The 18,563-nt window shown below is 34.2% G+C and overlaps 3 protein-coding genes across 4 annotated transcripts; 2 read left to right on the top strand and 1 right to left on the bottom strand.

Moving 5' to 3' along the window:
* Positions 1–3,450: 3,450 nt before the first annotated feature.
* LOC101893550 (transmembrane protein 258) lies at positions 3,451–4,012 on the top strand. The gene is made up of 2 exons (XM_005190009.4): positions 3,451–3,603; positions 3,671–4,012. Exons 1-2 carry the CDS (start codon positions 3,513–3,515, stop codon positions 3,913–3,915), a joined length of 336 nt encoding a protein of 111 aa, XP_005190066.2. The 5' UTR covers positions 3,451–3,512; the 3' UTR covers positions 3,916–4,012.
* Positions 4,013–4,391: 379 nt separating this feature from the next.
* On the bottom strand, positions 4,392–7,144 carry LOC101893721 (tumor susceptibility gene 101 protein). Its single transcript, XM_005190010.4, has 9 exons — positions 6,937–7,144; positions 6,713–6,797; positions 6,595–6,660; positions 6,373–6,536; positions 6,206–6,314; positions 5,908–6,146; positions 5,632–5,844; positions 5,429–5,562; positions 4,392–4,763 (listed from the first exon to the last, which is right to left on the bottom strand). The coding sequence occupies exons 1-9, from the start codon at positions 6,982–6,984 to the stop codon at positions 4,577–4,579; spliced, it is 1,245 nt and encodes a 414-aa protein (XP_005190067.1). The 5' UTR covers positions 6,985–7,144; the 3' UTR covers positions 4,392–4,576.
* A 3,935-nt stretch (positions 7,145–11,079) lies between these two features.
* Positions 11,080–17,787, top strand: LOC101893887 (uncharacterized). 2 transcript variants are annotated; one of them, XM_005190012.4, is made up of 7 exons: positions 11,080–11,237; positions 11,294–11,684; positions 12,614–14,515; positions 14,579–14,781; positions 14,872–15,009; positions 15,072–15,497; positions 15,563–17,787. In XM_005190012.4, exons 1-7 carry the CDS (start codon positions 11,229–11,231, stop codon positions 17,522–17,524), a joined length of 5,031 nt encoding a protein of 1,676 aa, XP_005190069.1. In that variant the 5' UTR covers positions 11,080–11,228; the 3' UTR covers positions 17,525–17,787. The 2 variants fall into 2 exon arrangements, with proteins under 2 accessions (XP_005190069.1, XP_005190068.1); XM_005190011.4 differs by having other exon boundaries at positions 12,599–14,515.
* Positions 17,788–18,563: the final 776 nt, after the last annotated feature.

The following is an 18,563-nucleotide window of genomic DNA, read 5'->3' as shown; positions in this document are numbered from 1 at the left end:
CGTTTGACCCAAGGACGAACCCTATTGAAATTGGAGCTAATCAGTCAAAATTTAGATATAGCTCCCATATATATCTTCTTCCGATTTGAATAATTCTATGATGCACAAAATGAACATTGCGCTTGTGTGTGTGAGAGAAACCAAAAAGCACGTAAAAAATATCTCCCTTCTTGTTTTGGACGTTTTGTAGCAAGAATTTTAATTTTATGTTAGCAAAATTATCAAAAAACATTAAATATAAACTCCATATATTTATATTTTTCTACAAAAGCTATCTATAATTTGTTTTCTTAATGTGAACGGAGCAACAATGCATGCATCCCCCACGCATGTCTACATTCGTTGAAGTCTAATCAACGACTGAGACTACCGCAAACGTACTGTTTTGTTCATCTAAGGCCTAATTGTATGGAATTTTGCACCTATACAGGGTGAGATGAAAAAACTGCAACCAACTTTAGATAGCTGTCATTTCTAAGCCACTCGTCCGAAATGGTTCCAAAAGTAAAGAAGCGACTTGATCGAAGCCCGCGTCGCAGTGGCCGAAAAATGGATCGTGAGCTGAACATATCGCAATATTCCATTCGGCAAATATTTAAATTGCAAAAAGTGCAAGAACTAACACCGCAACTGAAAGAAAATAGACTCAAAAGAGCTAACGAGTTTCTTCGCCTGGCCGAAAGTGATGAACAGCAGAATTTGGTTTTCTCCGATGAGAAAACATTCGTTGTCCAGCAGTTTGTAAACAAACAAAATGATCGTGTTTACTTGCCAAAGAGGTCAGCTGAAAATGTGCACCTTCGCTTCGCCATGAGAACTTAGTCGTCGGCCAAGCCGATGGTCACTCTCGCTCGTATTAATCGACCGTGGCATCAGAATAAATGCCGAATATTATCGCGAAAATATTCTGGAGGGTGTATTTAAAGCCTTGGACACGCAAACATGTTCGCCGCAGACCTTGGACATTGTAACCAAGAATGGTTAAAAAAATAGGTTCCTCGCATGATTTCCAGCGCACAATGGCCACCAAAATCTCCGGATTCCAATCCGTTGGACTACTGTGTCTGGAGTATTTTGGAAAACAAGGTTGGCACCTAAAGCAAGCGCTTCGCCGGGAATGGGCCAAAATACCGCAGAGCAACATTCGGGCAGCGTATGACGGTTTCATTGGCCGTTTGAAGGCCATAATTCTTGCCAAAAGTGACCAATTCGAAAATATCTAAACTTATTCTAAAATTTAATGCTATTTCCGACATTTTTGCTTTCAATAAAATTAAAAAAATGTAAAAATTATGACGTTTGACTTTGTTGCAGTTTTTTTATCACCCTATATATAGACTATGATATGCTACAGGAGCTAAGCCCCGTTACAAAATATATGTGCCAAATTAAAAAAAAAGTGACAACGTTCAGCCACCGAAGCTAGAACTCATTACGAACTACAAACACCAAATTTTAGACAAATTCGTTGCTAGATGTCAAATACCGAATATCCGAAGGTTCCGTTATATGAGTGCTATAATAAAACGTGGTCCCATACAGACTATGTTAAGCCACAAATGGTAGAACCCACTACAAAATTTTAAAACCAAACTTGGATACCGTGGAAAAATGTGACTAAAATTTTCAAAATACTTAACATCGAGAGGTATCGTTATATTGGTGCTACGAGAAAACGTGGACCTATACAGACAATGTTCTGCCGCCGGAGGTAAAACCCGTTGCAAACTCAAAAATATCATATATCACTACGCAAGATTTGACAACTTGTTAAATTATTTTATATAAAATAATTTTTATTTTATATAAAATATTGGGAGAATAGTGCCAAATTAAAAAAAGTTGCATTTGTTATTCAGGGTTGTGTTTTTCAAATGCAATCATTCTGCCCTACCTTGTGATTATGGTGCCATGGTAAGCTTAGAATTTGTATCATGGCAGAAGAATACAGGTAGATGCATCAACGCTTGGGAGCATTGATATGTCAAAAAATTTAAATGTTTTTGCAAATATAAGTAGATTTTTATATGTTTCCTATAAGTAGATTTTTATATGTTTAAATAATTTTTCATTCAACATTTTCAATTCCAAAGTTGGTTTGACAGTTCATTGTCCCAACAGCTGCGTCGACGCTTGTACCTATATTCTTCTACCATGATTTGTATGTAAACAGCTTTATAAGAATTTATTTGACAAATATGCATTTGCAAATGTAATCCCCGCTGTTTACTTTTGGTAGAATTAAGAACGTAAAGTCGTGCAATCATATCTTTACAATTTTTTTAAGTTATTCGTTTGACAGCATTGTATACAGATAAATCAGTGACGGGAACATCTTTTTTATTCAGCATAATTTGACAAAGTAAATTATAGAAAATGCAAAAGTGGATATGCTTTACCTTTTTAATTTGACCATGTGTTTACTAGTAAGCATGGTAGAAGAATACAGGTAGTCGCATCGACCCAGCTGCTGGTACAATGAACTGTCAAACCAATTTCGGAAATTAATAAAAGTTACAATTACAATTTAAAATTTGCGTCGTTTAAGAAAAGATATAAAGACCTGCTTATTTTTCACAAAACACTTTAAAATTTTTGACATATCAATGTTCCCAAGTGTTGATGCATCTACCTATATTCTTCTACCATGCTAGTAAGTAACATGGTACAATGAAGAGAAGGTAGGCCAACTTTGAAAAAATTGCAAGTATAGAGATCTACCTGTTTGGCTTGTAATGTCAGAAATAGTATGAAACCATAAAAAATCAAACAACTTGTTGCATTGATTTTGAATAAATAATTGAAAACCGCGAAAACTGAATGAAAGGTCAACACTTCTTTTCAAAACCAGGTTCTATATATCTCTAAAGGATTATTTCGCTACAAAAACTCTAGATTTTGTCGATGCATACGATGAAATAAACATTTTGAAAACATCCGAATTTGAATGTTTTCTGAACAATTTTTTTGCTATTGAAACGAAAACACATACATAAACAAATAAAGATGACATATTAAGCCAAGAAAATAAAAAAAATTGAAATCATATGGTATCATAGCCCTACCTTGATATCATTGTACCATGGTAAGTAATTCTTTATTTGAATCTTCTTCTTTCTGTGATAGGTGTACAAAGCGAATGGTTAACATGGTATACTTAGAACTATTGTTGTCTTGTTCTAACTTAACGGTGACGTATGTGATTACGCTACATTGCGTGAATGAGAGAGCGGAATGTTTAAAATAAAAACAGATTGAAATTATGAGAGAGACTTGCTCACGGTCTCAAATGTTACGAACAGTGTGTTTACAAAATGCGGTAAACTGTACTATCAGGCTTTAATGATAACGATCATCTTTTTTTGGTTTTAGAAAGTTGAAACTTGGCCAATTTCCAGATAACGCCACAACAAAAACGATCATCTTATAATACACATTGCATTTTAGAATACGATTTGAGGTGTGACCAAATAGCTTTAAACGGAAAATCGATAATATTTGTTAAAACATCGATGAGTTATAAAAAAATCGATGTTCGTTTACTTGCGATTTATCCACTCACCGGACACGTAAAGCAATTTGTTTTACAAATCTCACAAAAAAGTAAGTAAAAAATATTGCAATGTTAATAAAAAGCATAATGTGAACTCTTTCAACAAATCTTTTTTAGTGGAATCTACCATGCAACGCTATATTTCTCCCATAAATCCAGCTGTGTTTCCCCATCTAGCTACTGTTTTACTTATCATTGGGACATTCTTTACCGCTTGGTTCTTCATTTTCGTTGTTTCACGACCTAAGAATGTCAAGAACGAGAAGACCCTATTCAAAGAACTAGCCATCAGCTTATGTGGATCAGTGTTTTTGGGATTCGGAATAATGTTTTTGATGTTAGCTGTCGGTATTTATATATAAATCCAGTTTCCGAAAAATATAACTGCTCTTATTTTCGCCAAGATTCCATTGTGTACGTATTTAAGAATTCTAATAAACAATAAGATATGTGTATTCACTTCTTTGTACCAACCATTTTTGTTTAAGAGCCCATAATCTTCATAGATGTTTTATTGGTGGTTAAATGAATTACGTCCCCTTCTTCAACAATTTGTGAGGTTACCCGAAAGTTAACCAAATGTTTTTATTGTGATTTTTATTAAGTTTAGATTCAATATATAAAATCTCGATAACTTAGTCTTTAAACAATTATTAAAACAAGTGACTTCAAGTTTATTCGATGCTGGATTCTGTGTGCGAACATGAAGGCGTAGCTAAGCAAACTATAAATACAAAAACATTTCCAGTACTTCATGGTTTAGCAATTATGAAAACAGAACTACTCAAAGAAAATTGTGGATATGTTATACAAATAATGATGAGATGGTCAGAGTATATTTAAGTTTGTTTAATACAAACGCATAATAGTATATTTAGAATATTTTAAATAACGAATAATTCCACAATAATTATGGTTTTACAGTGTTACTGTTTTGGAAACACTGTCCTATCGATCACAATAAACTCATGTCCATTGTGTAAATGGAGTTTTTGAATTAATATATTTAATACGTTCAATCTTTTATCCAGCAAGTCCTGCCTTTTGTCGGCATTTTTGCATTAGGGCTCGATACATAAATTGCTTGCGTGATAATTGACGCACATGTCTTAAGAATGTCTCCAGGTCGATGACACTGCTCCGCAAAGCTTCTCCCAAATAGTAAATGGCATCTTCTGTAGCAGCTTCTTCGGCATAAGCATTTAGTAGTCTGGAAAATAAAGAAAACAAAATGAAGTGGAGGATGAAATATGTAATCAATAGCGTTTATCATCATTAAAAACGAATTGTATACCAAGTCCAAGGCGCTACACTTATATGGGGGTTATTCCAAGAACTTTTTGCAACAAAAAACTTAGGGTCTGATTTGGGTTTTACACAAAAAGTTCAGCGTTGACATTTTTCTTTAAATTCATTAAATTTTAAAAATTAAATTACCAAGAAAAGTGCAAAGAATTTGAATTTTCGATGCAAAAATTAAAAATTAAATCAACAAATGCCAGAAAGTGAGAAAATTTTCGGCAAAATGGTTTTCTATCCATTAGTAGTTTAAAATACAGAACATTCTGAAACTAACGGTAACGCAAAATGCGAAACTAATGTATGTTATTCGAATTCGTAATTAATACTTATTATTTTATCATTTCGTTAAAGTTATACTGAGTCAACTTTAAAATAACATATACAATTATCTCAGATATTGAGGTTGCTATACATACTGCTCTGAAATTCATTTTCTTACGTTCTAATACCGAATTTGAAAATTTTGAACAAATTAAGCAGCAGTACATTTATGTTAGTGGTCACATAAAACACAATTCAAAAATGATAAACTATGACCTATCACAATATTAATCACTATGAACTTATACTTACTGTCTGTACAATGGAGCAGTAGTGGTTACTGCTTCATCGGGATCAATGCCATCTGAAGACTCCAAAGATTCTAAGCTCTTTTCCAATTCTTCTTCCTTATCGCGTAATATATTTATATTTTTCTGCAAATCAATCTATATATACAAATTTTGATCAAATGTCATCATTATATTCTCTAAAATCTTTGACATATTCAAACTCACCTGTTCTCTTTCCATGCGAGATATTATGGAGTCGATTTTTGCACTGCCTTCTACCAATTCTTGTTTGGTACGATTTAATGTATCAATTTCAGCTTGATATTGATTTACTTTCTCTTGCAGGCGTCGTCTTATTTTGTCTTCGACAGCGCTCATAAGAGAAGCCTTAATGTGTTCTTCTGTAATCGTTCCCGTTGAACTTGTATTCGAAGGGTTCTGTAAATGGGAAACGTTTTATATTTATGTATTTCTGAAAAATAGGTTGAAAAAGTTATTTACATATCCTGAATTATAGCCAGCGCCAGGTGGATAGTTCATGTATGGAGGATAGCCAGAACTCGGACCAGAAGTGGTGGCAGGCATTACATTTCCAGGTGCAGGGTATGGTGGAAAACCACCGAAACTATTTCCACTTGCAGGGGGATATGGTGGAAATGACCCACCACTAGTTGGGTATGGTAGATTATAAGATCCCCCTGATGTAGATGATGCATTTGGACCTGCTGGTGGTATATAACCTGATAACATAAACAAATTCATAGATTATTAATTAATACAAGTATGCCATCATTCGTACCAGATGTTGGATATGGTGCGACTTGATCCTTAGGTTTGGAGTACACAGGCGGGAAATCGCCAAAAACAACAATCATTATCTGTATTAATGACAATAAATCGCTAGAATGCTAAAATTAAAAATTGCTTTTACTCAGATAAGAATTAAATTGCGTGTCTCGAACTCACTGGTTGCCAGTCATGCAAATATGGCAAGTAGATACGTCCATTATGATCCACATACATCGAAACTTTGATTTGCATTGTTGGTGTAGGTTTAACGTAGCATATAGGTGCATTCATTGGATGTGTATCCATTAACCAAATACAAATTGGAATGTAGTATGTGTTGTCTAAATGTTAACAATATTAAAACATTGAAACTATAAGACATAACAAAAAAAAACTTACTTTTATAGACCACCGGTATGGTTCCTTGCAAATTGAATAGGTCTTTTGAACTGCCATCATTAAAAACTGGAAGAATGCCATAAAGTTTTTGTTTCTGAAAATATCATGCAATACGTACCGAACTTTTGTAATTTATATGTTAAACTTCGATAATTTGTGACCACGTCGATGACTTCTTTCCTAGTAGCATTCATATGTTTATACTGCAAAAAAATAAAGATAATTCAGATCATATTATCAAATTGTAAACAATTATAATTGGCTGCCTCAGCACAAAAAAAAAAACAAATCTATGTGTAATTTCCTTTGTCTATGGATCTTTCCCCCTCACTACTAACTCACCTTAGACAATAATTTTGTTATTTGTGCCTCCTCTCCTGCTGGCAGCATATTTGCAATAAATGTTATTGGGATCTGTGGATTATACTTCTGACGGGCTCTAGTATGCCTTTTTAATCATTAAAATACGCAAAAATGATTATCCGTAATATATTTTCCTATTTTTTTGCAGTTTGACGTTTATTCGCTGATGAGTAATTTTATAGATGTCAATAATAGGGATATATAGCTCGACACTTAATGGATCGATAGCAGTCTTAAAAACCCAATAGTTGTGTTCCACAACCTTCAAATTAGTACCAATTAATTGTAAACCTACAGAAATACAGCCCTGAGAAAATTCCCGCTTCCTGTCTGAAATATTCGAAATTATAAGCAACAAGTTGTTTTCATTTATTTGTTTAAGCTCTCAATTCCATGGCAACTCTGTATCTTACTAGCATTGCATTTCAAAATATATTGTATTTATTTTTCAAATCAGTGAAGACATATACAATAGTCTACAACAACAACAAATAGTAAAATTTTTTATCCTTTAATTGTACCATTGGTACTATATTTTTCCATATCATAAAGGAAACTCGGTTATCGTCGTAGAATTTGTAAATTTTTTTAGGTTCGGGAAAATTTTTTGAAACTCTATGCTATAACGAAAGTTATTGCGTGACTTGCTTTAAGGGATTAACAGAATAAGCACGTTGGCCAATTTTACGCATTGAATATTATCGATAAAACAGCAACCATAGGCAAGCGTTCAGTATCGATAAATTATTATATATAACATATAACATGGTAGAAAAATACCGGTAGATACATCAACGCATGGGAAAATTGATATGCCAAAAAAATGTAAATGTTCTTTCAAATATAAGTAGATTTTTACACGCTTTCTTATACGACGTCATTCGGAGGTTATTATAATTCGCGTTTTTCAACAATTTTTACAAATTTAAATAATTTTTAATCAACATTTTCAATTCCAAAACTGGTTTGACAGTTCATTGTCCCAGCAGCTGTGTCGATGCGTCTACCTATATTCTTCTACCTTGACATATAACGAGGCTCAACACGCTAGTTCTGTTTATTTCAATAATGCTCTGTTCCAGAAGCTGCGGGAATCTATTAGATTTGCAATTTTTTTTTCTATATCATAAAGGGAAAATCTGTTATCTTAGTAAAAAGTTGTACTAGTTTTAGTTTTTAGTATTATTGACTTTGAAAATAAATAGGTATAGTAACATATTTCTCACTAATAAGGTAGTTTTATTCTGTTTTATAGGAAAACTTTATATTTATAAAACTTATCTTAAACTGTAAGTAATTAGTTGGTCTGTTAGATCAATGCGCATTTTGAAATTGAACAACCACCATGTAAAAAACCATTAATTTATTATTTATGGCAATTAAAGTTGGATTCTCACAAAACAAGCCACAAAAAGAAAATAAATTGTTAATAACTTAATATTAATAGATCACAGTCTTTGAACATCGTCACGGTCATGATGTCATAAAGGGAAAATCGGTTATTCTTCCAAACACTTATACATTCTTGCAGTTCTTAAACAGGCCATATGAAATTCTCTTACATTACTTTTTATACCTTTCAACATGGAATTTCTATTTATTCTGCTCAAAGCCTATATAATATCGGCCAAGAAGAGTACTTTTGACAATAATTTAACAAAATATTCGTTGCATATTCCATAAATGATCCCTTTCAGAAACGACAAGATTCTGCTAGCTTTGCTATTTTTATCGACATTAATGAGTACACCCACACTAATTATGGAATAGTTTTTAATTGCCAAATGTCCTACAGTTGATGATTTTTTAACATTCTATATTTCAGTGACTGTTATTTTCACTTATATCCCTGAAACGACATAGATGACATCTGCTGTCTGTCTGTTCCAAAACTGCAACAATGTAACAGTTTTTAGTACGATAACCGCTTTTCCCCTTATGATATCGGAAAAAATGGCAAAACTAGTAGATTTTCGCAGGTTCTGTAACATAGATAATGCTATGTTCTCATATGCGCTTTCAATCACGTTGTTTGCTCTCAGAATTAGGTACACGAATAATTCTGTTCATACGGCACGATTAGTAATTCATAGTAACATAATTCCTTTTTTCAAATTTTTTGTTTGTTGATTTTTTAGGAATTTGTACGAAATTACATGAATGCCCAGAAAATTTTCATAAAGGGAAAATCGGTTATCGTAGTAAAAAATTCTAATAGATCTGGAACAGACCATAAATTAGCATTAATAACAATAGAAGAAATTATTGTTTTTCCTCCAAAGATTTGTTTTATCTTTCATTTACCAATATTCATTCATGTTTTGAAGTTTTTGTATAAATGTTGACAATTTACATATATTTTTGTATTATTCTATTTTTAAATTCTGTTGGAGAGTCACTTGTAAAAGAATTTTTTGTCGATAAGAAAATTTGGAAAACATTTCCTCTTTTGTTTCCAGTTTTCCGTCGAAATTTCAACTCGTGAACTAAAAACGTACCTCGGATGAGGGAGAAAACAAAATTTGCTTTCGTTTGAATGCACCACCGCCATTCAACAGCGTATATTTCATACATAATTTTCAGTCTTTCTGAAAAATTTTAAAATTTCATTAAATGTTTCTGATATAAATTTTAAAATGTATTTTTTTTTTCGATAAATGGTCTCATATGCTAGGGACGTCGTAGTTTTAATCATGGTACAATGAAGAAAAGGATATTTTGAATAAATAATTGAAAACCGCGAAAACTGAATGAAAGGTCAACACTTCTTTTCAAAACCAGGTTCTATATATCTCTAAAGGATTATTTCGCTACAAAAACTCTAGATTTTGTCGATGCATACGATGAAATAAACATTTTGAAAACATCCGAATTTGAATGTTTTCTGAACAATTTTTTGTTATTGAAAAGAAAACACATACATAAACAAATAAATATGACATATTAAGCCAAGAAAATAAAAAAATTGAAATCATATGGTATCATAGCCCTACCTTGATATCATTGTACCATGGTACAATGAAGAGAAGGTAGGTCAACTTTGAAAAAATTGCAAGTATAGAGGTCTACCTGTTTGGCTTGTAATGTCAGAATTAGTATCAAAACAATAAAACATCAAACAGCTTGTTGCATTTATTTTGAATAAATAATTGAAAACCGCGATAACTGAATTAAAGGTCAACACTTCTTTTCAAAATCATGTACTATATATCTCTATGCGTCGATGCATACGATGAAATAAACATTTTGAAAACATCCGAATTTGAATGTTTTCTGAACAATTTTTTGTTATTGAAAAGAAAACACATACATAAACAAATAAATATTACATATTAAGCCAAGAAAATAAAAAAATTGAAATCATATGGTATCATAGCCATACCTTGATATCATTGTACCATGGTACAATGAAGAGAAGGTAGGTCAACTTTGAAAAAATTGCAAGTATAGAGGTCTACCTGTTTGGCTTGTAATGTCAGAATTAGTATCAAAACAATAAAACATCAAACAGCTTGTTGCATTTATTTTGAATAAATAATTGAAAACCGCGATAACTGAATTAAAGGTCAACACTTCTTTTCAAAATCATGTACTATATATCTCTATGCGTCGATGCATGCGTTGAAATGAACGTTTTGAAAACACCCGAATTTGAAAGTTTTCTGAACAATTTTTTTGTTATTGAAAAGAAAACACATACATAAACAAAAAAAGATGACGTATTAGGCCAAGAAAATAAAAAAAATTTCCCTACCTTGATATCATTGTACCATGGTTTTAATGGTGATTTGAATGTAACAAAGAACAAAGATTTTGTTATTTGTTCCCTCAGAAAATTTTGTGTGGGGAATCAAGTAGATATTTCATAATTAATGGTCGAACAACGAATAGAGAGCGAATCACGTGTAATGTGAACTTAGAATTTCATAAAAGTTTTCTAAACAAACTTTAATAAGAACCTTAAACAAATATCTTTGGCAAAAAATTGAACTCTTTCAAAGCAATTGCTTTGTGATTTCTACATTTAGGACAAATTGCAGAGATATATTGACCTGTTTGATTGTATACAATTTTAGCATTCGCCGTCAAAATACTGAATGTTTGACTCTGTACTATTTGCAAATCATTGAGAGTAAATGTGCGTGGCTTTGTTTTCTGTTGTCTCTTGCTGCTGTCAAAATATTTAATGAAAAAAATAATACAAAAAAGAGTTATTCTTCTTTTAAAAACAGCGTGAAACTCCAAATTAATGTGAGAACAAAGAGTAGGCAATGGATGAGGTAAATCATTATGAAATTAGGTGTCCAAATGGTGTAATTAATTTGAATAATTACAGGTTGATTTTGACAATGTGGAAGACCTTAATGAATTGGAGGCACGTTTATATGCTCAGGTACATCATCAACATGAACATGAGGTAAATTCCTTAGATGCCCAAAAGATAATTCAAAATGACGGAAACAACCAAGAACATCATGAAACTATCTGTTCGGAGGCAAACAGAGGACCAACAAAACGTTATTGGACCAGTGAGGAAACTCCCGCATTTAAACCGAAACCACAAAATTACCATCAGTCTAAGCAACAGCATAATGAAGTAAAACAACAATGTACGTTCCAGCATCCCAATCAAAAACCACAATTAAGTATCCCCGTGCACAGTGGACAAGAGTCAACTAGAAAACAAATCGCTGACAAGGTAGTTACTAGAAATAACAATGATGCTGGTAGGTACATTTCTTTTTAAAATATGTCTTTAATTATTTTATAGTTTTTAAACCGATTCATCCAATATGAGTCAGTACAAATTCGTTTCATAAAGAAGTCCATACTTCTACACCTACTTTTTTATTTAAAATGACATTTTGCCACAAGGGGTGTTGAAATTTGGCCAAAGTTGAAAGCCTTTAATTCCCCGCCAGAGACCGAAATGTCGGAAAGTATTGACTTTCGTCATACGGACTTTAAAAATAGAGCTCGCAAGGCTTTTTGTGCATATATTTGCGTAATGAAAGCAAGGAAGCCCTAAACTAGAGTTTTTCCATAAATGTATTGGACTTCGATTTTTTGGGTTACGCAGGTAGTTGACAAAATGCAAAGAGACTCGAGTGAGGCAGTAGGACATTTATGCATATCCGTTCAACCAAGTAGTGGCCTTATTTATTATTAAATTTTAATGAAATGTGACATTGTATCACAAATTAAATAATGTTCTCATAGAATAAAATAATAAAATTTCAAGATTTAAAGATTTAAAGATTTCAGACAAGCGTATAATATAACAAATTCGTTCGGCGTTCTTATGTTTGCCTTAATTTCATTCCTAATCGTTATTCCATTGAGTCCATATTTACAATGTGCTTATTTTTTACATCGCTCAGAACAAAATTATTTAATAAAACGGGGCAATCTCTTTTTAGGTTAATAAAACATACATAAAAATTTCGAAACATTTACGCTGTAAATTATTTTTACACCATAAATGTCAATTTGTCGCTTCAATTGAGCAATAATACATCGAGCTAAATAATTACAAATTGTAGACAATATAATGTAATTTCAAAAAATTTTCTTTAAAATATTTTTTTCAAACTATTTACGTTGGATAACTTGTTGATTTTTAATTGTTGTTACATTATAGTTTCTAATTTTTCAGAATCTGCCTTGGTTGATACGAATATCAATAGTAAGTCGCAGGTCGCCCAAGAATATTCGTCAAATGAACAATCTGTCAATAGGATTAACAAACATGGACAACCAAAGTCGGCTACAATGCAAAAACCCAAACATAATCCAAATTTAAGACTTAATCCAGTAGCGGATTGGTCGAAAAGAAATAAAATGGCTATATCTGATAAAGCAAACAACAAAGATCTGAAAAGTGTTAACGCTGCAAACACTAAGCAAGGCCCATTTTTCAAACAACAACAAAAAATGCAAAAAATTAAACGAGTTGAAGACAAGAAACAAAAGTCCAAGAAGGCAAAAGAGAAGTTAAAAGGAAAAAAACTAATAACCACTGATATTATCGAACTGATTTCCAGTGAAGAATCTGATAGTAGTGATGTTGTAATGATTCCAATACCTCCCCCACCAACTTTTACCGTAGAAGACAGCGACGAAGATGAGAATGTAATAAATAAGTTGTCTTCGAATTCAAATATGTTGCAACCTGAAGAAAATGCTTTGGATTCAACTGACGTAGATATGTCAACTTCAAGCAGTTTCATAAAGCCAACTCAGCAAACTTCAATACACAACACATCGAACTCTGATTCAGCAGATAAGCGTCTCGAAAATACATCTCGCTGCACTTCGCCGTGTTCAATTCAATCATCGGATGATTTTATCGGTCAGATGGACCGTAGTCGTCTATTAGACAATGCGAGTGGCGTTGCTGATGACGAGGATCTTTTGTTGTTGACTTCTGACGTTAACAGTTTGATGGAGGCGCCTCAGAAGCAAAGTTCTTCCAAGACAGTCGACGACGAAGCAGAGACCAGCGACTCATTGGCATTTGTACCGCCTAAAGCGAACGAGCAATCTAATAGGAACAACTATCGTGTAGAGCAAACTCAGTTTAGAGCTTTGGATGTGTACGAAAGTGAATCAGATATTACTGACAGCGTCTACTCTAAAGGAACCGCCAAAACGACTGTTATACGTCAATTAGATTCAAGCTCAGATGAAGTTGAAGACATTTCATTTGTTCACTCTACACGCACGAAACGTTTTCGTAAACGCCGAGCCTCTAGTAGCAATAAAGGGTCTGATGTAAATTATGAAAATACACAGTCTAGTAGTGAAAATAGTAATGACGAAAATGGGGATGATGGAATTGGGTCTGGTACAGAACGTACAGGAATACCATTTATTTCTCGGGGACCTGCTGTAGAGCGAAAAATCCGCAAAAACAGCCGTACGCTCTTAAGCTGTTCTCCAGCACCTCACAAAACATTTAAAGCTGCTGCTTCTAAAGGTCATATGTCGGATGGTGATTTTATTGCAAAGCTCAATAACTTAGTCCAGGGCCAAGATGGTGATGATGCAAACGAAGGCGAAGAAAGCGATGAAGCAGAAAAGGCACCGTCTGCACGAGACATAGCAGAAAAAATACTTGGTGAAAGTTCTGAATCCACAACAAAGAATACGGACCCAGCTGTACCTAAAAGTGCTCGACATGATTTAAGTGATGTCTTCAATACTATCGATAAAATGGCGGAGAAGGAACAAGAAAAACAGCCATCAGGCGATAAAGAACGGGACGAAAATTCGAAGAATCACAACGAAAACGCTGCAGGTACACTTCCAATTGTTTATAAGACGCTGCCCACTGATGATAAAGTGCAAATCATTACGTACGTGGCAGATAGGTCTCAAGTGGACAATAAAAGACCAAAGAGATCAAAAAATGGCTCACCAATTTACAACGTTGTGTATATAAGTGGCAATAATATATCAAGTGGCATTGGTTGGAACAGCGAAATGAGAAAGTTTTATGAAGAATCTTGGAATGGAGAGAATTTTATTTTAACTCACGTTTGGAATAAAATGAATCGTAAGTTATGCATGCTCATTTTAATAATCCAAACTTTACTACATTTGAATTGATTTATTTTAGCGGATAAGAGCTTGTGGAGGATATATGCCGAAGATCGGTTCAGCAAGTCAACTAAGCGGTATAGCAATTTAAAATGTACAAATTGTTGCGATTTTGGCCATGCAAGGGCACAATGTAAACGCCCCAAAAAACCCTTAATTTGCTACATGTGCGGAGAGAGTGGTCATCAGGAACCACGATGCCCCAACACTATTTGCCTACGGGTAGGTTTGCTCTTCATATTGATAAGCATAAATAACGTTTATCGGAGCATATGCCATTGCATTTAATTTTTATTGGAATCTCTTTTTCAGTGTGGCAATAAAACTCACGTTTATATTAAGGGCTGTAATGCCTGTTCATTCCAAAATCGCTTAATGTGCCCAATATGCAAGATTAGGGGACACTCCATAGATTTTTGTCCCGACAAATGGCGTAGATATTATTCAACGGTATGTATGAATCTTTTTATTGACTTAATTGTGTGTAACGTTGCTCTTTTTACTCCGTTCAGACTGAACCAAATGCATTTCCTCGAAATAATATTGTATATAACACAAAAAAATATTGTAGCATTTGTGGACAACGTGGGCATTTATCTGATTCTTGTCGGAATGCATTGAATTTCATGGAGTATCCTCCTATAGCTTCTACTGTCAAGTCACACCAAAAATCATATAACGACTTGTCAATGAAACCTTTACACGGAGGCATTCCTTTCAACTTAATGTACGAACCTTCTCAAGAATATACCTTTGGCTTGGCGGAACGGACGAATCCTGAAAAGTATTACGGACGATTTTTAAATGCGGTTGGAATGGCATATTTATTGCCACGAAAACGACGATCTGATGTAAGCGGGGAAACTTCTGCGAAAAAGTTGAAGAAATCATCGAGAGATAGTGTCAAGTTGAATTGTGAGAGCAAGGCTCCAAATCAGGTAATTAAATTAATAATATAAACTTCAAACTGTAACCATCTCATTTTATGTTTCGTTTCGTAAAGGTTCAGGAAATAAGTGAAAGTGGTAATACCGAAATTGAGGGCGCAAAAGATAACAATACCAAAGCTGATGATACAGGAGATACAGTCGAAGTTGAGAGCACCGTTCAAAACGATGACGACATTCAACTGAATGTTATAACGCCGACAGTATCTGGCCACAGTACTTTTTCAAGCTTTAAATCGCCCAATAATGTAACATTATCAACCATTCAATCTCAAAATCCTGACTCTGACTCGAATTACAGTTTCTCTGAGCATTTTGACGTTCCCTCTACGTCGTCAAGTGGGGGAAAGAATCAAGCTGTGGAAAAACTGCCAGAAATGTTACAGGATGAGAATGCCAATGCACCGTCCAGTAAAATTTGGACAATGCCAATTTTCAAAGACAGGCCTAAACCTCGCGAAATGGAGGAACTTCCAGATTTTATTCCTTTGGTCGATTCCACAAAAAATTGCGAGAGGACTGATGGAGACGAATCAGTCGTGGACAACCAACGTTCAGATAATCGCCGACCATCAGGAATTTCAAATAAATTTGTAGCTGCCGACTCAGATGATGAAAGTCATGATGGTATTGAAAGGTTGAAAGAAGTGGGTCAAACAGACGGTCTACCTTGTGAGGCTAAAATTTATTTAGATCAGTTTCATACCAAATATTTGTTGTCTCTCGAGGGTCGTAATTTTTTGGCAAAGTCGTCCAAAGAATGTGATTTGAAAGCTCGTCTCGACTTTACAACAGTCGGTCACGTTTTGGTAATTTTTGGTCTGCCAAGTAATCAGGATAAATTTCAGCGTGAGCTCCTGATGAAATATCGGGAAATAGCAGATCAAATAGCCCAAAAGAATATACAGTCTATGCCCAATATACCCAAACGCATCGACGTTCTAATTCGTTTCTTACGAGATGACATCAACCAGCTCAATACAAATTTGGGCAATGCAAATCATTTATATAAACGACTGCAGTATGTGGAGCGACAGCAGTCAAAAGCAGGTTTTAAACAGGCTGATAAAATCCGACGTTCCCTAAACATGATACTGTTGGGTCAGGCTGGTTTACAAGATGGAAACATTCATTTAGATAAACTCTTGCTGAGTTTAAAAACGCTTATTAATGACTATAAATCGGACGACGCTACCCCGCACCAGTTACGTTCAGAGATATCCTCACATTGGAAATTCATATTTTCTTCATATAGGCACGACAATTACGAAGATTTGCTTAAGACCTACAATAACTTGGTACTAAAAAACCGAATGCTTAAACTGAGTATAGATCCATTATTACTGGGAAATAAACTACTGGATACAAGCCTTACTTTGGAACAGAAAGAGAAATTGGAACAACCAAGGACTCAGATCAATGAAATTGGTGAAAGTGGCGAACACAATATTGTAAATAATCAGCCAAAAACTCCCAAGCTAAACAAACGCAAACAAATCACGGGTTTGAGCGGTTCGTCGACACCACCTTCTGCACCGATAAAGACATTGACAACTCAATCGCAGCGTTCAGATAGCCATCAGCAAAGCAACACCCCATCGAAAACGAAATCATCGGCAACTACAGTCAGTCAAGCAAGCAGAAAGCAACAAACGAAAATTATGCCTCCTCCTCCATTTATAAATCCGGAAAAAACATCTAATGCTACTGTTAGCGCTGCCATAATGCAGCAAGTTTCGGAAAAGTGGAAGAATACGTGTGACACATTGCTTAAAGAAATTGCAAAACCACCTACTCGTACTGGCAATAGCAATAATGTTCGGGACTCCAAATTGCCGTCAACATTCTGGTCGCGGGAATCTATGCGATACTTGGATGAATGTATACCGATTGTCTCGTCCAGGCCGGAACTTGAAGAGAAACTTAAGCGTGTTCAAAATAAGTCTAAAAACGGACAACTTTCATATAATGACTACCTCGCAGTGATAAAATTACACACGGCTCTGACTGGAAAGTAGCATACGTGTTTATCTTGTTATTCTGTGCTAGAAGAAATTCATACAACATGTTTATACATACATTGTATGTATGTAACGTTAAAATGAGACGATATATGTTTTTGTATATCTTATGTAATATGTACAAAATTATCCTTTGTACTTCGACTCTATTTGTTTTTAAGGAACTTTCTTTACTTTTTGTATTTCTTTTAAAGAAGTAACATGTGTACAAAAATAAATAATGTTAATTTTTGATTAAAGAAAATGTTAGTTCAGATTAATTTAATGACTCTGGTCGTTTCTCCCGTGTATAACAGAGAACTGGGGTGTATATTTATGTATTTATTGATATTTTATACTGATTAAAGGCTATGTGAAGATGAGGAGGAATGCATGAACATTTTTCTGTTCAGGCTCTCGATGTTCATAAGCCTGGCAAAAAATAGTTTTTTGGATTCTCACCTTTAGGTGAGAATACGCTTAAGTCATCCGCTGGCTTAAGTCACTCCTTTGTTCCTCTACGAAGAAGCCAGTGGATGATAATACATAAAACGCTGTTTCGACTGGCTTAAAAGTGAGACAACATAAAACGCTTCTCTGGCTGGCTTAAGTCATCGTCGTTGACTTGAGCCAGTCAAAAAAGCGTTTTATGTATTCTCACCCTGAAGATGAGAATACCAAAAAAAGTTTTTTTGACAGGCTTAAGTCATTGGCTGGCTTCTTCGGAAAAGAACAAAGGAGCGTAGAGCCAAAATCGAACTAAGTCAACCTAAAACTCCTTTGTTTCCCTACGAAGAAGCCAACCGTTGACTTGCGCCAGTCAAAAAAGTGTTTTGTGTATTCTTATCTTTAAGCGTACTCTCACCCATGGTACATTAAGGAGGTAGTGCTGTTATTTTTCATTTTTCAATACAGTAAATACACTTAGAAAAAAATTGTAATCAGTTGTTAGCTCTACCTCACCTTTTCATTGTACCATGCTCTCACCTAAAGGTGAGAATACAAAAAAATGTTTTTTTTTTTTTTTTTTTTTTTTTTGACGGGCTTAAGTCATTGC

The sequence above is a fragment of the Musca domestica genome, unplaced genomic scaffold (genome assembly GCF_030504385.1).
Source record: "Musca domestica strain aabys unplaced genomic scaffold, Musca_domestica.polishedcontigs.V.1.1 9, whole genome shotgun sequence".
Classification (NCBI taxonomy): domain Eukaryota; kingdom Metazoa; phylum Arthropoda; class Insecta; order Diptera; family Muscidae; genus Musca; species Musca domestica.
Note: the sequence above shows the minus strand (reverse complement) of the source record. Positions and strands in the feature narration are given on the sequence as shown.